The sequence below is a fragment of the Schistocerca cancellata genome, chromosome 8 (assembly GCF_023864275.1).
Source record: "Schistocerca cancellata isolate TAMUIC-IGC-003103 chromosome 8, iqSchCanc2.1, whole genome shotgun sequence".
NCBI classification, from domain to species: Eukaryota; Metazoa; Arthropoda; class Insecta; order Orthoptera; family Acrididae; genus Schistocerca; species Schistocerca cancellata.
Window position 1 is genome coordinate 496,411,201 of NC_064633.1, and position 22,682 is coordinate 496,433,882.

The 22,682-nt window shown below is 44.5% G+C and overlaps 1 protein-coding gene across 1 annotated transcript in view; it reads right to left on the minus strand.

Annotated features, from left to right (window-relative positions):
* The window catches only part of LOC126095649 (uncharacterized), a 394,024-nt gene that overhangs the window by 90,749 nt on the left and 280,593 nt on the right, over positions 1 to 22,682 (minus strand). The window contains exons 11-12 of the mRNA XM_049910410.1: positions 12,678 to 12,956; positions 2,283 to 2,457 (exon numbers count right to left, since the gene is read on the minus strand). Of these exons, the coding sequence (XP_049766367.1) occupies positions 2,283 to 2,457; positions 12,678 to 12,956 (454 nt within the window). The remainder of the gene's footprint in view (positions 1 to 2,282; positions 2,458 to 12,677; positions 12,957 to 22,682) is intronic.

The window sequence follows — 22,682 nt, forward strand, 5'->3', positions numbered from 1 at the left end:
CAACACACCATTTGAAAACCAAGAATACATGCTAATCTTGTCTATAAAACCTTAAAATTCAGTAAAAGTAACGATATAACGTTGTAATCCAGACGCTGTATTTGTATGCGGAGGGCATCAGCGGGGCTGTCTTGCGATGGCTGGACACTCAAGCAGTGGAATGGCCGGCTGCGGGTACCTACCTGAATCCATCGAGTAGTGTGGGACATGCTTGACAGGCGTATTTGTGGCCGTCCTGTTCCATCAAATCCTCTCCAAGGACTCTCGAGAGCTCTCTTTAAGAATGGGAACGGATGCAACAGGATGACCCTCGTACGCAGCATGTCACGTATGTATTAGGAGGTGATAAACGCTCACGGAGGGCATACATTTACTGATGCTCTCAGGATGACGGGATGAATGATTGTTCCCACTTCGTTTTCGACACCTGTTGGACATTTCAGGTCTTGTTATGTAAATGAACGATGATGTAATGGTGTTTTGTTGTGTTCTTCATTTGTGAAATAGAGAGGTACAATTCGGTAACATACCAAGTCCTCAATTATTACTGAATGGAGTATGCCAGACACCCAAATTCATGCTGCCTAATTCTTTTGAGCAATGTATAAATGAGTCAGCCATAGTAGAATTCACAAAAGTTCTACTTGATGCTCTTGATAAAGATGAGTGTGTCACAGGCATATTTTTGAACCTTTCTAAGGCGTTTGATACAGTCGATCGTAAGATTCTATTAAGTAAATTAGACGAATTAGGAATAAGAGGGGTAACTAATGACTGGTTTCGCTCATACCTAGCAGATAGGGTACAAAGAGTAGAGGTAACACATACTTCAAATAGATCTAAACTTTTAGTAAAACACTTATCAGAACCCAAATACATTAATATAGGGGTTCCGCAAGGTAGCATATTAGGACCAGTACTGTTCTTGATATACATCAATGACTTTCCCAGTAGTGTTACTCATGGTGAAAAAATCCTCTTCGCTGATGACAGCAATATTATAGTCACTGAGAAAACAAGAGAACTCCTTGCTGAGAAAGCAAATGAAGCTCTCAAGGAAGTTTATGACTGGTCAATAAGTAATAAAGTGACATTGAGCATAAAGAAAACTAATGCCATGAATTATAAAATATATAACATTCCACATAACACCTTCACTTTATGTTTTTGCCTTATTTTTTCCTTTCTAGAAATACTTACCCCCAAGCTACACATAGCACAATACTAACACCTCTTCCTCTTTCTGAGCTCAACATCTCACTCATTATAGAGGGATGCTGACTCAGCTTTTCAGGATAGCATAGCAAATGGGAAGTTGCAGTACAGAAAATGGCTCAGAGATAACCTGTGTGTGTGTGTGTGTGTGTGTGTGTGTGTGTGTGTGTGTGTGTAATGAGCGAAGTGCTTTGAAACAATGTGTGTATAGTGTGTGCAGTGACTGATAGTGAGATATGAGTGAACAATGTGGCATTACATTATTTAATAAGTTATTTGTAAAAAAAGTAATGTATACCAGGAGTAAATCTAATGATTGTCTCTAACTAGAAGTCTGTAAATATATGTAAATACGAATTAGCTTATTTTACATTGATCTAAATTTGTAAATACTTTGACATGTCCTATATCCTGTAAAAAGAGATGTACAGATGAATAAAGCTACTACTACTACTACTACTACTACTTACTTTACATAAGACGACTGAAATCCAAAAATAACGAAACAATCTTTCTCTGCCAAACTCACTGGCAACAACGATGGAGGGTACCAAAACTAGTCTGACTACTTCTCAGCAGGAGTCAGCACTGTTCAGGGCAAAAAATATGCAATGGCCACTTTCCACGCTCTGAGCAGTTTACCCCACCTTCCCTCATTATTATTATTTTATCATCCACTATTGCTGTGTTGGGAATTACAATTTACCTGACAATAATATTTCAGATACACATATCTTAACCACAAAGGCACATGAGGAATTGAAATATTTTGTAATATTTATTTGTAGGTATTTTTCCTGATCGAAAGTCAAAGTGCGCCAGAAGGGAGTAATCTGCTAAGGCTAAATAGAACAACAATTACATAAAACAAGACAATTGATTACTGTTTTTCAAGACTGAATTCGTGGATGAGCCATATGTTAACACGGAGGAAGATCGCAACACGACGACTTCAGCAAAAAAAAAAGTCTTCTGAGGCATCGCGATGTTGAAACCTTCCTCTGCGTCGGAGCGTGCTTTGCTGCCACCGGTTCGACAACTGAGCGTGGCTGAGAGAGTACACTCACGTGGTGGTGCTGGTGGCCGGTGCGCGACTCTATGGAGATGCCGCTGTCGGAGCCCTGGACCTCGGCCTCGCCAGACGACTGGTGGAGGCCCATCAGGTTGATCAGGTTGCGGTTCTGCGGCGCCCGCTGCCGCTTCGCGAACCGCCCTTCCGCCTGCGTCACTGCACCGCCGGGCCTGGCAAACACACCGCCTTCTACCGTAACTGTTGACACTTGAAGCGACACAAACTATAAAAAGGAGAAGATGGATAGAACAGCTGAAATAATGGGGATTCACGCAGGGAATAAAAGGGGGCGAAGAACTTTGGCCGGAACAGTGGGATAGCGACAAGACGGGTCGTAGAACGCACTAATTTCTGCCCAATATTACGAAGCGACTACGGCTCAAATACTTCAAGCCATCGAGAGGACTGCTGCACTTCCTTACCGGACAAGGACCCTACCCGGCATACCCAAGCCGGTTTGGGAAGCGCGCTACACCAACGTGTGACTGTGCAGTCATACAGGGCACCCCAGACCATTTGGTGTATGAGTGTCACCTCTTCGACGATGTAGCGGCACAATAAAGACAACAACTATATTGGTTAAAAACAGTCTTGGTTGCAATTTTTAGCTTTTTTATTTTCAATGACACGTTTCGCCTTATTTAGGCATCTTCAGGTTATCTACATAGAAAACAGATGAGAAATACATCTATTCAAGAATCGCGATCGCATTGTGCAGACTTGGATAATCTATAAGCTTGTATAAACAGATCACCTACTGAAAGAGCAAATTTCTTAGAAGAATCGTTTAGTCGGTGTAGCCAAAAAGCATCGTCAAACATATCAGGCCAACATCGCCTTCGTTAAACTCAGTAAAAACTAGAAATATAAAATAGTAAAATCATTACATTTTCTAGATGGACGCGGGAGGTACCAAGATCTGCTAACGCGTTCCCGTTCACAGGAGCGAGTAACAGAGGAAGATGGGGGCTCAGGTAGTAAGCATACCGAAGGCGATGTGGGCCTGATATATTTGACGATGCCCTTTGGCTACATTGACTAAAGGATTTTTCTAAGAAATACCAAATTAAGGTATTTGCTCTTTCAATAGGTGATCCGTTTATACATGCTTATAGGTTATCCAAGTCTGCACAAATCGATCGCGATTCTTAAATAGAAGTATTCGTTCTCTGTTTTCTATGTAGATAACGTGAAGATGCCTAAATAAGGCGAAACGCGTCGTTGAAAATAAAAAACTAAAAATTACAACCAAGACTGTTTTTAACCAATACTGTTAAGCACTGGTTTGCTGGATGCCACATATGGATTGGAAGAATTTCCAAGACAACAACTAGCAAATCACGACACGTACCACCTGCTCAGGCATGGGGACCATTTTCAAACCCTAAACAAACTTTCCAATGAAATATCGAGCAAAGTTTTATAAGAATTTTTAAGGAACAGTCAATAACACACTAAACCCGATTGAGACTCTGTACACCCATTCTATTCCGCCGCGGCGTGGACTTGGCCAGCCGCTTCACGGCTGAGATGCGCCACGTCTCGGACTAGGGAGAGGGTACACATTCAGACTGTTCAGGACACTCACCGGACCTGACAGTAAGAATAAGTATTAGGTTAGACGAAGGATAAGATAGAATAAGAACATTAGCATAGAACTGCAGCAATTCAAACGTGCTGGGCCAGCCCGGTGTCAGAGGCATGCCCACTGGGATTAGATCGGTGGAAACGGCCAAAACGTAGGTTTATAACACGCTGGCATACCTGTAACGCTGCAGACAGTGTGGAGTTGTTACTCAAGTAGTAAATACAGAATAATATCAACTTCAAGAACGTAGCAATAAAAGAAATATGTAGAATAAGACATCAGTAGAACTAGAAATGCCCGTAATAAAAATAGAAATAACAAAATTTCCAAGTAACTAATCGAGATGAGCTGCAGTATTGTAAATAAGTATATATACCAGGGCCCACTAATGTATTAGGTGATGGGTTAATACGCTACTGGCAATTAAAATTGCTACACCACGAAGATGACGTGCTACAGACCCGAAATTTAACTGACAGGAAGAAGATGCTTTGATATGCAAATGATTAGCTTTTCAGAGCATTCACACAAGGTGGTCGCCGGTGGTGACACCTACAACGTGCTGACATGAGGAAAGTTTCGAACCGATTTCTCATACACAAACAGCAGTTGACCGGCGTTGCCTGGTGAAACGTTGTTGTGATGTCTCGTGTAAGGAGGAGAAATGCGTACCATCACGTTTCCGACTTTGATAAAGGTCGGATTGTAGCCTATCGCGATTGCGGTTTATCGTACCGCGACATTGCTGCTCGCGTTGGTCGAGATCCAGTGACTGTTAGCAGAATATGGAATCGGTGGGTTCAGGAGAGTAATACGGAACGCCGTGCTGGGTCCCAACGGCATCGTATCACTAGCAGTCGAGATGACAGGCATCTTATCGGCATGGCTGTAACGGATAGTGCAGCCACGTCTCGATGCCTGAGTTAACATATGGGGACGTTTGCAAAACAACAACCATTTGTACGAACAGTTCGACGACGTTTGCAGCAGCATGGACTATCAGCTCGGAGACCATGGCTGCGGTTGCCCTTGGCGCTGCATCACAGACAGGAGCGCCTGCGATGGTGTACTCAACGACTAACCTGGGTGTACGAATGGCAAACCGTCATTTTTTCGGATGAATCCAGGTTCTGTTTACAGCATCATAATGGTGGCGACCCTGTTTGGCGACATCGCGGTGAACGCACATTGGAAGCGTGTATTCGTCATCGCCATACTGGCGTATCATCCGGCGTGATGGTATGGGGTGCCATTGGTTACACGTCTCGGTCACCTCTTGTTCGCATGGACGGCTCTTTGAACAGTGGACGTTACATTTCAGATGTGTTACGACCCGTGGCTCTACCCTTCATTCGATCCGTGCGGAACTATACATTTCAGCAGGATAATGCTCGACCGCATGTTGCAGGTCCTGTACGGGCCTTTCTGGATACAGAAAATGTTCGACTGCTGCCCTGGTCAGCATATTCTCCATATCTCTCACCAATTGAAAACTTCTGGTCATGGTGGCCGAGCAACTGCCTCGTCACAATACGCCAGTCACCACTGTTGATGAACTGTGGTATCGTGTTGAAGCTGCATGGGCACCTATACCTTTACACGCCATCCAAGCTCTGTTTGACTCAATGCCCAGGCGTATCAAGGCCATTATTACGGCCAGGGGTGGTTGTGCTAGGTACTGATTTCTCAGTATATATGCACCCAAATTGGGTGAAAATGTAATCACATGTCAGTTCTAGTATAATATATTTATGCAATGAATACCCGTTTATCATCTGCATTTCTTCTTGATCTTGATGTAGCAATTTTAATGGCCAGTAGTGGATGTATAATGTAGTTTGAAGAATAAAAAATTTTAAAATTAAAAAAAAAAATGTTTTGCACCACCCTCATGATTTCCATGGGACTTGTTGTGCCTAACATCCGAAACGTCTTCCTCAGTACCCTTCAGACTACCAGAAATCATTATATACATTAACTTTTATGTTCTTCTTGTTCTCTTTCATATTTTTCTTTTCTCAGTTTCTCCACGGGGTCAGCATTAGTATCGGATTTATCGCTGTTCCATGGCACTAGAGAGAGCTGTAGAGAACTGCAGGAGGAAACAGATATTGGAATACATCCTGCAAATATCATTGAGGACATAGGTTGCAAGTGCTGCTCTGAGATGAAGAGTTTGGGCGATAAAGGAGCTTGTGGTAGGCAGCATCAAATCCACTGGAAGACTGACAACTCAAAACAAGAAAAGAAAAAAAATGTCGTGTTTCTCGTGATGCCCACAAAATTATGGCTCGTAGTCACCACGAGCAGAATGCAAAGGATCTGCGCGTTGCCTCATTGGAGGTAAATGGGCGAGTTGTGTCGATACAGACAGAAGGCAACCGTCTCCAGGAGGTCAATTTTCGCCTCCAGGCGCTCATTACGAATAACAGTACAAACCCCCAGCACCGTGGTGTGCGAAGAAGTTGGTGAAAGGAACACCTGAAATGGAATTTAGATCAATTGCGCCAATTTGTCTTTAGCGATGAGTGAAGGATTTGCCCGACACCTTATATCGTCGCAGAAGCGTACAATAGCGCAACCACATCTTAGTTTCCAGTCAGGCTCACGGATGGTGCTACTCTCCCAGGTGACGCCAAGGTTACCACACCACTTCGCTAAGCCAGTCACGTGCAGTGAACTATAGCGTAACAGTATCCAGTCTCTAGTCAGGTATTTAGAGGGGGGGGGGGGGCACACGGCCTATCGACTTAGAGTTGTGTTTACACGTGTGTCACTGTGAACTGTACGGTGGACTATTAGTTGTACTTCCTGCACGACGCCCAGCACGCCAGCACCCTATAATAGGGAATTACAATATCGAGAAAGATCAGTCTACAGCCTCCAAAAGTATCAGATACTATGGGCATTAAGACATTATATTCTCTGTAATTGTTTCGTTATGTTTCTGTCTGAAAACATTTGATACTGCGCCGGCTTACTTCTTTCTACTTCACTTTACTTTTAGCGCCTTATCTGTCTGTACGGATAGCAGAAGTTGATGATGCTGTACTGTTTATACTAACTACATTTTATAACTATTTCCTGTCCTAACTCTGTCTTTCAATGCATTTTCAAAGTTGTAACTGGGGGCAAAGGACGACGTTGGTGTTACTAATAGAATGAAACTACTGATCGGTAGCCATTTATGCGGCCTTGAATGCATACTGCATGATCAATAAAAAAAACAAAAAAAAAACTTTCGTCTTTTCAGAATTGGGTTTTCGAAGTCTGATGCATTTAAATAAGTATTGCTCTTTCATGCTAATACCAGCGTTGCAATATCTGCATTACCTTCCACTATCATGCATCGCTTCATTAGTCGTGGAAGAACAATTAGAGATTGTGCTGATGTCGAAAAAGTTCGTCCCAGTTATTAAGGTAAGTCTTTCTTCTCTCCTTATTTGCTAATCATATGGAACAAACAAGAATTAATCATTTACTAAAGAGGAGGGAGGAATTATAAACCCCTGAATGGACTTAACACTCTGGGAAGTGTGAAAGAGCTCGTTTATTATTTTACGTCTAACTGATCATTAATCGACTTTTATGTGGGAATTATTTAAAAGAGTTATAACGGTATTTACTCTACTTGTAATAAAAGTGGTGACTGAATCAGGTTTGTCACTCACAAGGGAACCTCCCCATCGCACCCCCCTCAGATTTAGTTGTAAGTTGGCACAGTGGATAGGCCCTGAAAAACTGGACACAGATCAATCGAGAAAACAGGAATAAGTTGTGTAGAACTATGAAAAAAATAAGCAAAATATACAAACTGAGTAGTCCATGCGTAAAATAGGCAACATCAAGGAGAGTGTGAGCTCAAGAGCGCCGTGGTCCCGTGGTTAGCGTGAGCAGCTGCGGAACGAGAGGTCCTTGGTTCAAGTCTTCCCTTGAGTAAAAAGTTTAATTTTTTATTTTCCGACAATTATCAAAGATCAGGCAATCGCACATAATTAACTTCGCTCTCCAAAATTCCAGGACATGTTCAGATTTGCTTGGACATATACAGGATTTGACGGTCTACATACGGAAAAATATGAAAACGTTAAAAACATATGTTTTGACAGAGCACAGGGAAAACTGTGCTACTGTGAAACTGTTGCATTCATTTGTTGCAGTTTATGTGACAAACTCTTACGTTTTCATCACTTTTTTGGGAGTTATTATCACATCCAGAAGAAAACCTAAATCGGGCAAGGTAGAAGAATCTTTTTACTCATTCGCCAAGTGTACAAGTTAGGTGGGTCGGCAACATATTCCTGTCGTGTGACGCACATGCCGTTACCAGTGTCGTATAGAATATACCAGACGGATTTTCCTGTGGAGGAATCGGTTGACCTATGACCTTACGATCAAATGTTTTCCGTTCCCATTGGAGAGGCACGTCCTTTCGTCTACTAATCGCACGGTTTTGCGATGCGATCGCAAAAAACAGACACTAAACTTATTACAGTGAACAGAGACGTCAATGAACGAACGGACAGATCATAACTTTGCGAAAAGAAAAAAATTAAAATTTTCTCTTGAGGGAAGACTTGAACCAAGGACCTCTCGTTCCGCAGCTGCTCACGCAAACCACGGGACCATGGCGCCCCTCAGCTCATGTTCTTCTTGATGTTGCTTATCTTGCACATGGACTACTCACTTTGTATATTTTGCTTATTTTTTTCATAGTTCCACACAACTTCTTCCTGTTTTCTCGATTGATCTGTGTTCAGTTTTTCAGGGCCTATCTACTGTGCTAACTTATAACTAAATCTGAGGGGGGTGCGATGGGGAGGTTCCCTTGTCAGTAATCGTGTAGCGCAATGTGACAACGGTCACAGCACAAGGCTACAAAGAAAGTGTCATATGGCTTTGTTCACCAGGCGACCCATAGAGGTGTATTCAGCGACGTAATCGGAGAGTGTTTTCTTCCTTAGGTGCACAATTATCCCTTTCCTCACGATTTACAAGCGTTGTGTCTTAAACGCATCTGTTGAATGTATGTGACTGTAATGGATGTGTGTATAGTTTGGTGTCGGGTTGGTGTTGTTGGACGATGAGAAAGGAAGAGAGTGAAACCGGTACCGGCACACGGCCGACTCCTCTCGAACAGCAGCAAGTTTGCCATCGTGATTAGGTTCTCATTGATGGACGGATTAACACCGACAGTGAGGCTCACATGTTCTCGCGCCATAAGACACTGCGGAGAAGTTGGAAATTTAAGCCAGAGTATTGGCGCAAAATCTGATGATCGGAAATTTACGCCAATGCCTCTCCTCCCCTTGGCCAAGTGTAGGCAGTGAAGTTTTCTTTCAACAGCAAGATTCGAACCGGGTACTCCCTTGTCGAGCACCACAGCACAAGCTTGCGAGGCAGGTTTTCAAGAGAATAGCGTATGAGGATGCTGTCCCCAGCTCGTGAACTTCCTCCAGAATACTGTAATCAACCGAATGCAATAGCCTGGGATATCTGCTGACACGCATTCTGCTAGATACGCTTGGGACCAATTGAAAATTGCAGAATGTCGTCAAAGGAAACCTCCTCACAGACTGGATTAACTTAGGAAGGCCACTGGTGAAGTATCCGACTCGAGCAGAAAGTTCCGACTATTCTGTCGACAACAAAGGAAATGCAAGGATGTTAAAATGCACAGGTTGGAACAACATGGTAATTAATATCACCTAGCAGGAGATATTTGTTTGATCAGACGTACAAAGACTTGCACAGCTACTATTTTAGTTATTCTGTTATTTTTATTTTATAGTAAGTTTAATCTTTTAATTTATCCATGTTGCATCGTATAGAATTGGTTGAGGTCAGCAACTTTACTAATACTTATCAGCTCTACGTGTTTCGTCAGTATGCTGTCATCACCAGGAGCATTACAGTTACATGCACATTGATCTGAAGTCTGATGAGGACTGTTTTCTGGATGTACCAGTTAGGTTATGTACCGTAATTTATGGTAACCCTGCACAGAAAGGTTCAGTTATTTCAGTATATACCTTAAGCGACTTGTATGTTTAAATAATTTCACAGATGTCTTTACTTGCAGTTTTACTGGAAATTAATTTGTCTGGTACACAGAGCACAGTAACAAACACACCATCGCTTAACACTTCAGCATTCAGCTGTTTACAGTCCAGGCACTCTTAACTGCGTATATAAACCTACTTGCAGTTGTTGGCTCCTGGAGTGATACCTAGTTGCTCTAGTACCCTAATTATTCCCTTAGTGCCATAATTAAACGTTGTCACAGCATAAAAAATACCCAGACTCAGAGTTTTCATGCCTACAAAGACATTGTATGGTATGCGGGTCCAAATGACATTATTGAAAGACTCATTCGGGTTTTGCGTTCGACCATGGACACATCTGAAAAGAAGATCAGGATGAGCTAACTCTCTATATATTGGATTAATTACCTCCATCACTGCAGATGGCATGCTGTTCTCGTGCCTAAATTGTTCCTCTGTACCCGCTGCCTGAGCTTTGTGGTACTTCCACCATGAATCAACACCAGGTGGGCAAAGACCATGTATAGGTGTATCATCAGTGGATGATTTGTGGAAGAATGTAACCCACAGTGCTCTTTTCATTCTTTGTAGGTCATATGTGTTGTTCATTATTGCCATTCCATAATATTGCTGGAGTTCATCAATGTTTTTGGTTCAAATGGCTCTGAGCACTATGCGACTTAACTTCTGAGGTCATCAGTCGCCTAGAGCTTAGAACTAATTAAACCTAACTAACCTAAGGACATCACACACATCCATGCCCAAGGCAGGATTCGAACCTGCGACCATAGTGGTCGCTCGGTTCCAGACTGTAGCACCTAGAACCGCACGGCCACTCCGGCCGACTCATCAATGTTTTTGTCTATAAGTCTTCTTTTACCATTTAGAGCCTTTCCATCCAATAACTTATCTTTTTCTTTTGTCTGCTTCAATTTTCAAAGGCGTGTTCCCATCCGGTTTTGAACGTGGCCCTCGTATTCAATCTTCAAAATATGCTTTTCACCATAAGGTTGGCTTTCCACGATTGATCTGAAGGCCTTCGAATCACCATCCCCCAAGTAGGGCCTACTCAGTGTAGCACACACCTCTTTCCTGCAGTGAGCACCTGAACATAGAAACAACTGCAGCAGTCTCCATACCCCCACTAGTTCCCTCATAATTCTTGGCACAATTTGTTTTATGACTTTCACTTGTTCCATTGTCGACTGATTTACACTGATAGCAGTATTTAGTTCGCACTTCGATGTCTAAAATTTTATCTGTGTCTACACTAGTGACAGTTTCAACTGCATTTTGAGATGTGTGACCTTTCTTCTGCCATGTACCATCAACTGCCACAGATAAGTCTGTCGCGTTATTTAATTCTGCTGCTTCTTAAGCAGCGGCTTTCATAGAAGCAACAGCAACAGATTTGACACATTCACCAATTACTTCTGTGTACTTACCTGATCTGGTTGGTGGGTTTGACAAGTTCAGCGTCGCACATAATACTTGTGCTGCAGCTAATTTTTTACCTATGCACCTCATTCCACACAAGAATCTAAAACTGCTCTCAAACAAGTCATTCTTGCATTTTAGAGAAGTCCAAAATGACGCAGAGAGACTGCAAACTTTGCACTGATCAATTTGTTAGCTAGTCCAGTCCTTACAGATGTGTCCTCAAAGATGCTGATTTGCCCACCACAAACCTTAGATGATACAGCATCTTGTAAAACTAACACACTCAAATCTAATAAAATATAACCTAAACTATTTACATGATCTCCTTTGTCAATAAATAAATCGTCATGGTTTCCAAGTTTCCTCCTCGAAGCACTAGTAGGAGTGTCCTTTTAGTGTGTCTGTGAAACATCTATTTCAGGATCAGCACTGGATTCAGATCCATGGAAACTTCGCCTCTTAAAAGAACTCTTTCTTTTCGTCATGTTGAAAAGAGGTATAAGAATGTGTAATAGTATACCAAAACACTATGTTTACAGTCAACACCTGTAAAACACTACTCCCACAAAGTAAATCCACAAGATACATGTGCAATACTGCCATTTCTGCTTACACAGTGAGTCCAACCTCTTAACATGAATTCAGGGAATAAATAGCTGAAAACCACAGCCTTGTAGATTGATTAGTTTCAGAGATAGCAAGTCAATGTAGAAAGACCGGATTTTTTTACACTTGCACTATTAACTTTGAAATGAAAAAGTACACTTCCAATTGGAATTAATCGACAAATGACGCATTAAATTATTCAGGAGAGATAAAATATTATTAAGAGATAATAATCAGAAAATGTCATTTTTTGACCAATTTCACTTAAGCGATGATGTGTTTATTACTGTGCTCTTTGTGTCAACCAAATTTCCACTAATAATGGAAGTAAAGACCTCGGCGAAATTATTTAAACATTCAACGCACTTAAGGTATACACGAAATAAATGAAAGCTTTTGTACAGAATTAAGTTTCGGTACATAACCTCACTGGGACTCGCAGCAAATAATCCTCATGACACTTCTGATTAACGTGCATGTAGCTGCAATGAACCTGAAGACAGATTTCTTCCGAAACGCGTCATGCTAACAATTTTTAATATAATGAGATTGAAGCAGTAAAAATTATTTCATATATTAATGTTCTAGTTTCATAAGGCTTACTCTTTCATTCGCATCTCCCCTCGTCTCTAAGCTAACACACATTCGCAGATATCCAGGTGGTGCAAAATTTTGTCGAGCAGTCTGTCGGGCCAGAGAGTAGGGTACATACCCGTTGCTGGTGGTGATGGTGGCGGTGACGTTGGTGTTGGTGTTGGTCTCGTTGGTGGGGGTGATTCCACCCTGGTCCTCTGGCGAGGCGCGCGTGCTGTTGTTGTTGCGGTTGTTGTCCGACGTCTCGGTGGAGGAGGCGGGCTCCTGCGACGACTTGTCGGAAATGGGCGACAGGATGTGCAGTTTGTTGCTGAAGCGACCCATGCCGCCGCCTACGCCGCCGCCCAGTCCGCTGCCGGGCGTCGTCTGCATGCCGCTCCCCAGAGGCAGGTGGTACCTGCGGTGAACACATTCCTGCCAATCGCTCAACGTTCAGTCGAGATTTCCTGACGAACTGAATGTTTCGCAAGGTTTTGGGCATGTAATTGGGACATCATTTCCCTCTTGCGATATTTTGGCTTAAAGCCTTCTAGCCGTTGTCGAGACGTTCTGATAATGGCTTATACGAGAAAATTCTAATCAGCTGGCACCACGCTACGCAGCCTGCGATGTCCTTAGAGCTATGGCTTAAGTAGTACATTTAGTGTCCGACGCCTACATACTCTGAGCGGACAAGGAGTGGTGGGATTGCGATATGCACATATACAGATGGCTGTAAAATGTTGTACACAAGGCTTGGAAGGCCAGTGCATTGTCGGAGCTATCATTTGCACTCAGATAATTCATCTGGAAAGGTTTCCTACGTCATTTTGGCCGCACGACGAGAATTAATAGACTTTGAACGCGGAATGGTAGATGGAGCTAGATGTATGGAACATTCCATTCCGGTAATCGTTAGAGAATTCAGTATTGTTCAAATGTTCAAATGTGTGTGAAATATTATGGGACTTAACTGCTAAGGTCATCAGTCTCTAAGCTTACACACTACTTAACCTAAATTATCCTAAGGACAAACACACACACCCATGCCCGAGGGAGGACTCGAACCTCCGCCGGGACCAGCCGCACAGTCCATGACTGCAGCGCCTGAGACCGCTCGGCTAATGGAATTAAGTTTTCCGAGATTCACAGTGTAAAGAGTGTCCCGAGAATACCAAGTTTCAGGCATTCCTTTGCCACGCACAATGCAGTGGCCGACGGCTATCACCTAACGACCGAGAGCAGCGGCGTTTGCTTATACACTCATGCTCATAAATTAAGAATAATGCTGATACATGGTGAAACAACGCTCTGGTGGGCGGTTTGTGGGTTTAAATCACCTCGTGGTATGACCATGCGGTGCATCTGACCTGCGGTCGTCCCACGGTGGCGCTGGCAGCAGTCCACATACGCAGAGGTGTGTTGGTGCATGTCAGAGTAAGGTGCAGCGAGTAAGTGTGCAGACGTTTTCAGACGTGCTAATGATGACTGTGTGTTGAAAATGGCTCAAAGAACACATATTGATGACGTTGTGAGCCGTAGAATACTAAGGCGACTGGAGGCTGGTCAAACACAGCAGGTCGTAGCACGGGCCCTCCGTGTGCCACAATTACAGCAACGATTACAGCAGACAGGAAACGTGTCCAGGCGCTACAGTACAGGACGTCCACAGTGTACAACACCACAAGTAGACCGATATCTCGCCATCAGTACCCGCAGATGGCCACGGAGTACTACAGGTAGCCTTGCTTGGGACCTTACCGCAGCCACTGGAACAGTTGTCTCGAGACACACAGTCTACAGACGACTGAACAGACATGGTTCAATCGCCCAGAGACCTGCAAGGTGCATTCCACTGACCCCTGGTCACACGAGAGCCGGTAAAATCTGGTGTCAAGAACACAGTACATGGTCATTGGCACAGTGGTCGCAGGTTATGTTCACGGACGAGTCCAGGTATAGTCTGAATAGCGATTCTCGCCGGGTTTTCATCTGGCGTGAACCAGAAACCAGACACCAACCCCTAAATGTCCTTGAAAGGGACATGTATGGAGGTCGTGGTCTGATGGTGTGGGGTGGGATTATGATTGGTGCACGTACACCTCTGCATGTCTTTGACAGAGGAACTGTAACAAGTCAGGTGTATCGGCACGTCATTTTGCACCAGTATGTCCGCCTTTTCAAGGGTGCAGCGTGTCCCACCTTCCTACTGATGGATGATAACGCACGGCCTCACGGAGCTGCCGTCGTGGAGGAGTACCTTGAAACAGAACATATCAGGCGAATGGAGTGGCCCAACTGTTCTCCAGACCTAAACCCCATAGAGCACGTCTGGGATGCTCTCGGTCGCCGTATCGCTGAACGTCTTCAAACCCCTAGGACACTTTAGCAGCACCGACAGGGACTGGTGCAAGAATGGGAGGCTATGCACCAGCACCTGCTTGACCACCTGATCCAGAGTATGCCAAAACCATTGTGCGGCCTGTGTACGTGTGCATGGTGATCATACCCCATATTGATGTCGGGGTACATGCGCAGGAAACAGCGGCGTTTTGTAGCACATGTGTTTCGGGACGGTTTTATCAACTTATCACCAATATCAAGCGAAATACCCTCAGACTTCAAGAAGAATATAATAATTCCAATCCCAAAGAAAGCAGGTGTTGACAGATGTGAAAATTACCGAACAATCGGTATAATAAGCCACAGCTGCAAAATACTAACACGAATTCTTTACAGACGAATGGAAAAACTAGTAGAAGCCGACCTCGGGGAAGATCAGTTTGGATTCCGTAGAAATACTGGAACACGTGAGGCAATACTGACCTTACGACTTATCTTAGAAGAAAGATTAAGGAAAGGAAAACCTACATTTCTAGCATTTGTAGACTTAGAGAAACCTTTTGACAATGTTGACTGGAATACTCTCTTTCAAATTTTAAAGGTGGCAGGGGTAAAATACAGGGAGCGAAAGGCTATTTACAATTTGTACAGAAACCAGATGGCAGTTACAAGAGTCGAGGGACATGAAAGGGAAGCAGTGGTTGGGAAGGGAGTAAGACAGGGTTGTAGCCTCTCCCCGATGTTATTCAATCTGTATATTGAGCAAGCAGTAAAGGAAACAAAAGAAAAATTCGGAGTAGGTATTAAAATCCATGGAGAAGAAATAAAAACCTTGAGGTTTGCCGATGACATTGTAATTCTGTCAGAGACAGCAAAGGACCTGGAAGAGCAGTTGAACGGAATGGACAGTGTCTTGAAAGGAGAATATAAGATGAACATCAACAAAAGCAAAACGAGGATAATGGAATGTAGTCGAATTAAGTCGGGTGATGCTGAGGGAATTAGATTAGGAAATGAGACACCTAAAGTAGTAAAGGAGTTTTGCTATTTGGGGAGCAAAATAACTGATGATGGTCGAAGTAGAGAGGATATAAAATGTAGACTGGCAATGGCAAGGAAAGCATTTCTGAAGAAGAGAAATTTGTTAACATCGAGTATAGATTTAAGTGTCAGGAAGTCATTTCTGACAGTATTTGTATGGAGTGTAGCCATGTATGGAAGTGAAACATGGACGGTAAATAGTTTGGACAAGAAGAGAATAGAAGCTTTCGAAATGTGGTGCTACAGAAGAATGCTGAAGATTAGATGGGTAGATCACATAACTAATGAGGAAATATTGAATAGGATTGGGGAGAAGAGAAGTTTGTGGCACAACTTGACCAGAAGAAGGGATCGGTTGGTAGGACATGTTCTGAGGCATCGAGGGATCACCAATTTAGTATTGGAGGGCAGCGTGGAGGGTAGAAATCGTAGGGGGAGACCAAGAGATGAATACACTGAGCAGATTCAGAAGGATGTAGGTTGCAGTAGGTACTGGGAGATGAAGAAGCTTGCACAGGATAGAGTAGCATGGAGAGCTGCATCAAACCAGTCTCAGGACTGAAGACCACAATAACAACAACACCAATACCGTGGACTTACAGATCTGTGTCGTGTGTTTTCCCTATGTGCCTATACTATTAGCGCCAGTTTTGTGTAGAGCCACGTTGTGTGACACAACATTCTGCAATTATTCTTAATTTATCAGCATGAGTGTAGTTGTCCAGTGCAATCAGACAAGGAACACTGCTTGAAATAACCGTAGAAATCAATGTGAGACGTGCGACGAACGTATCCGTTGGTTCAGTACGTCGAAATCTGCCGTTAATGAGCTATGGCAGCAGACGACCGGCGCGAGTGCCTTTGATAATAGCACGACATCGCCTGCAGCGCCTCTCCTGCACTCGTGACCGTATCGGTTGGACTCTAGATGACTGGAAACTCGTGGCCCAGTCTGATGAGTCTCGATTTCAGTTGGTAAGAGCTGATGGTAGGGTTCGAATGTGGTGAAGCGATGTAGTCAACAAGGCACTGTGCAGGCTGGTGGTGGCTCCATAACGGTGTGGGGCTGTGTTTACATGGAATGGACTGGGCCCTCTGGTCAATGTTTACCCAACATTGACGGGAAATAGTTATACTCGGAGACTACACTCCTGGAAATTGAAATAAGAACACCGTGAATTCATTGTCCCAGGAAGGGGAAACTTTATTGACACATTCCTGGGGTCAGATACATCACATGATCACATTGACAGAACCACAGGCACATAGACACAGGCAACAGAGCATGCACAATGTCGGCACTAGTACAGTGTATATCCACCTTTCGCAGCAATGCAGGCTGCTATTCTCCCATGGAGACGATCGTAGAGATGCTGGATGTAGTCCTGTGGAACAGCTTGCCATGCCATTTCCACCTGGCGCCTCAGTTGGACCAGCGTTCGCGCTGGACGTGCAGACCGCGTGAGACGACGCTTCATCCAGTCCCAAACATGCTCAATGGGGGACAGATCCGGAGATCTTGCTGGCCAGGGTAGTTGACTTACACCTTCTAGAGCACGTTAGGTGGCACGGGATACATGCGGACGTGCATTGTCCTGTTGGAACAGCAAGTTGCCTTGCCGGTCTAGGAATGGTAGAACGATGGGTTCGATGACGGTTTGGATGTACCGTGCACTATTCAGTGTCCCCTCGACGATCACCAGTGGTGTACGGCCAGTGTAGGAGATCGCTCCCCACACCATGATGCCGGGTGTTGGCCCTGTGTGCCTCGGTCGTATGCAGTCCTGATTGTGGCGCTCACCTGCACGGCGCCAAACACGCATACGACCATCATTGGCACCAAGGCAGAAGCGACTCTCATCGCTGAAGACGACACGTCTCCATTCGTCCCTCCATTCACGCCTGTCGCGACACCACTGGAGGCGGGCTGCACGATGTTGGGGCGTGAGCGGAAGACGGCCTAACGGTGTGCGGGACCGTAGCCCAGCTTCATGGAGACGGTTGCGAATGGTCCTCGCCGATGCCCCAGGAGCAACAGTGTCCCTAATTTTCTGGGAAGTGGCGGTGCGGTCCCCTACGGCACTGCGTAGGATCCTACGGTCTTGGCGTGCATCCGTGCGTCGCTGCGGTCCGGTCCCAGGTCGACGGGCACGTTCACCTTCCGCCGACCACTGGCGACAACATCGATGTACTGTGGAGACCTCACGCCCCACGTGTTGAGCAATTCGGCAGTACGTCCACCCGGCCTCCCGCATGCCCACTATACGCCCTCGCTCAAAGTCCGTCAACTGCACATACGGTTCACGTCCACGCTGTCGCGGCATGCTACCAGTGTTAAAGACTGCGATGGAGCTCCGTATGCCACGGCAAACTGGCTGACACTGACGGCGGCGGTGCACAAATGCTGCGCAGCTAGCGCCATTCGATGGCCAACACCGCGGTTCCTGATGTGTCCGCTGTGCCGTGCGTGTGATCATTGCTTGTACAGCCCTCTCGCAGTGTCCGGAGCAAGTATGGTGGGTCTGACACACCGGTGTCAATGTGTTCTTTTTTCCATTTCCAGGAGTGTATTTCAGCTGTTCATGGACTTCATGTTCCTAAACAACGACGGAATTTTTATGAATGACAGTACGGCATTTCGCCGGGCCACAATTATTGGCGATTGCTTTGAAGAACATTCTGGACAGTTGGAGCGAATGATTTGGCCACCCTAATTGCCTGACATGGGGCATAATCGAGTGGTCAGTTCGTGCACAAAATACTGCACCGGCAACACTTTCGCAGGTATGAATGGCTATTGACGCAGCATCGCTCAGTATTTCTTCAGGGAACACCCATCGACTTGTTGAATTTATGAGACGTCGACGTGTTGCAGTGCGCCGAGCAAATGTAGTTCCGACGCGATATTAGCAGGTATCTCACGACTTCTGTCGCCTCAGTATGCGCACCTGTTACGTGATTTTTATTTTCTTTGCATTTTTCTCTTCTCCAACTTGTTAGTAACACACTGGGAACGACTGGTACACTAATAAGGTTCTAAAGTAGTTTTCCCTTTTAATCTTAAACGGCGTGAGCATCGTCTATCGTGAGACGCTTCCACTAGTTGAAGAAGGTGAGCTCTTTGAACGATGCCATGAAACAGAGGGCTGGCAGTGATTATAAAAATCGTCAGCAGGGAGCAGCAGGAATGAAGAAACAATTAATTTTCAAAGCGAGCTTCTTAAAAAGAAATAGAAGAAAGTAATTTTACAGAACAGTACAAGGCCAAGGTTTTTTTACACGAAAAGGCATATGTTTGTTGGTTAGAAAAAGGGTCTTTCGTTTCGTTAAGAATACGGATAATGTGTCGAAAGAAAATAATTGTATCATATGTTTATTTATTTAACGACCAGTGAATCATATAAAAACTTTATTCATAGCGAGTAATGAATGGTCAGTGATATATGAATGCACGATATGAAAAAAAAAACCGACACACCACAAAGGAATTATCCTAATGGGACGGAAGCCGGTAGATGTGATGTACATGGACAGACAAACAAATCATTAGTTTCAGAAAGTCTGGATGTACATTCAAGAGAAAGACCTTCACAAATTGAGCAGTTCAATAACGCTTTGGTTCAGCTGTCGTCGTTATGCAAGCATACCAAGTGGGTCTTGTTATGAAAGAGCATCACAGACAATCATTCCTGGTTGTCGGGCCGTATGGTGAGAGACAGTGAGGCTGTTATCTCAACGCTGGACGGGGCGTCTCTAGACACATTTTCGGGGTGGAGTCTCACTGACTAGACTAGAGCTGTCTTCAATGACGAATCTCGCTTCAAATTGAGCGAAGGCGTCCACGACAGCGGTGGGATACCAACCTGTATCGTAACGTCACCGGTGATGTAATTTTGAAGCCCCACTATGAAATTCTGTGCCACGCCTGACTGTATAGAAGCATCGTGTGCTTGGGTGCTTGCGATACCTCGTGACAAATTTGCAGCAGTCTTACACGGAACTGTTCTCGTACTGCGAGGCTTAAAATCTTAGTCTTTACTAATGAAAGTCTTTTGAAATATTTATTTGCCTATCTTGTTATAATTCCTTATCGATTTTATTACCTTATTAATCGTTCTATTCCTACCAATTCCGATGTGGAAAAAAATACAAATAAAAATTTTGCAGAATCTGTCTGGGAATCGGACACGGTTTCTTCGTTCCCAGTGAAATGCCTTGGTCACCTCACCACGGCAGCGGCGCTTTTGTTCAGCAGTGTGTACTTATTAGTACGCAAGGAGCAATCGCAACAGTTTCTTTCCACGATTTCTAGAAAAATATGAGCTTGCGGACTCCGCATATGCTGATGAAAAAAACTCAGTTTTCAATTGTCTACTGATCCCGTCAATTTTGTGTAGACCGTGCGTGATAAAATTTAGGGGATATTCTCTCAAAATCGAGGGGGGTATTGAACCAAAATACACTCTCAAGACAAAAAGAGAAAGAAAAAAAACGACGCACCACGAAAGAAAATTTCGAATGAGACGGAAAGCGGCAGATGTGACGTACATGTACAGATAAACAAACGATTACAATTGCAGAAAAATTGTATGATTTATTCAAGAGAAAGCGATCCACAAATTGAACAAGTCAGTAACGCGGTGGCCCCCTCTTGATATTATGCAAGCAGTTATTCGGCTTGGCAAAATTGACAGAGTTGTTGGATCTCCTCCTGAGGGATGTCGGTCCCGGTGGAGGTTCGAGTCCTCCCTCGGGCATGGGTGTGTGTGTGTGTGTGTGTTTGTCCTTAGGATAGTTTACGTTAAGTAGTGTGTAAGCTTAGGGACTGATGACGTTAGTACTTAAGTCCCATAAGATTTCACACACATTTGAACATTTGAGGGATGTCGAGCCAAATCATGTCCAATAGGCGGGTCAGATAATGAAAATCCTGGGCCATTTGGAGGGTCCTGCTCGTAATGCTTCAAACGTTCTCAATTGTGGAGAGATTCGGCAACCTTTCTGGCCAAGTTACGGTTTGAGAAGCACGAAGACAAGGAGTAGAAACTTTCGCCGTGTGCAGGGGGGAATTGTCTTTCTGAAATGTAAGCCCGAATGGCTTCCTATGAAAGGCGACAAAACGGGGCGTACAATATTGTCGACGTACCTCTAGGCTTAACGGTGCCGTGGGTGATGACCAAAGGAGTCCTGGTATAAAATAAAATGGCACAACACACCATCACTCCTGCCTGTCGGTTAGTTGGCGGGCGACAGTCAAGTTTGTATCTCATAGCTGTCCACGGCATCTCCAGACACGTATTCGCTCACGAAATTCCAATCACCAACTTTCTCCTCCGAATGCGAAAATATTTTGTTGACACCGACCTACATAGGGCGGAACGATCACCACGATAAAATAAGGGAAATCAGAGCTCGGACGAAAGATATAGGTTTTCATTCTTTCCGCGCGCTATGCGAGATTGGAATAACAGAGAATGGTGAAGGTGGTTCGTTGAACCCTCTGCCAGGCACTTAAATGTGATTTGCAGAGTAACCGTGTAGATTTAGATGTAGATGTAGATGTCAACGGGGCTCAGTTAGGAGCGGCTCTCATCAATTAAGACAACTCCACTCCAGTCAAGGAGCTGCCAAGCCCTGATGAGCTGCGAAGACGTGTCTGGAGCCGCCTTGGACTGTCGCCCCGCCATACGGCCTGACAGCCAGCACTGATGGTCGGCGGTGCCTCACCCTTACAGCACAGTGATACGTCGACGATATTCTATGTCCCGTTTTGCTGCCCGTCATGGGAATCCATCCTGGGCTTGCATTTCAATAAGATAATGCCCGCCTGCACAAGGCGAGAGTTTCTACTGCTTGTCTTCCTGCTTGTCAAACCCTACCTTGACCAGCAGTGTCACCGGATCTCTCCACAAAGAGGACTGATGACCTCCGATGTTAAGTCGCATAGTGCTCAGAGCCATTTGAACCATTTCTCTCCACAAGTGAAAAAGTTTAGAGCATTATGGGCTGTGCCCTCCAACCAGCTCAGGATTTTGATGATCTAATGCACCAATTGGACATAATCTGGTACGATATCCCTGGGAAGCAGCCGCACATATGACCGAGCGGTTCTAGGCGCTTCATTCCGGAACCGCGCTGCTGCTGCTACGATCGCAGGTTCGAATCCTGCCTCGGGCATGGATGTGTGTGATGTCTTAAGGTTAGTTAGGTTTAAGTAGTTCTAAGGGACTGATGACCTCAGAAGTTAAGTCCCATAGTGCTCAGAGCCATTTGAGCCTGGGAAGGAAATCCAACAACTCTGTCAATCAATGCCAAACAGAATAATTGCTTGAATAATGGCCAGAGGTGGGTCAACGCGTTATTGATATGCTCAACTTGTGCATCTGTTTCTCTTGAAGAAATGATCCAATTTTTCTGAAATTGTAGTCATTTGTCTGTCTGTACATGCGTATCACATCTACTGATTTCCGTCCCATTCGAATTATTCCTTTGTGGTGTGTCTTTTTTGTCGTCTTGTAGTGTATCTTAGACACCTTCATTTTAGGTTACCACAGTGACCTGCCAAGTATGAGGAACTGGTTGACAGTGTCTAGGCCTCCCCCTTGTTAGAACGTTTACCTTACTTTTTTTACTTTTTCGTCTTCGGAAACTACAATTTGTTTGCCAGCCATAGATCGTCGAGGGTGCATCTAAGGGGGCAGGCAGGGCATTGTAGGAGATGTTCCATGTCCTGTCGAGTGCCGCAGTCGCATTTGTCGTC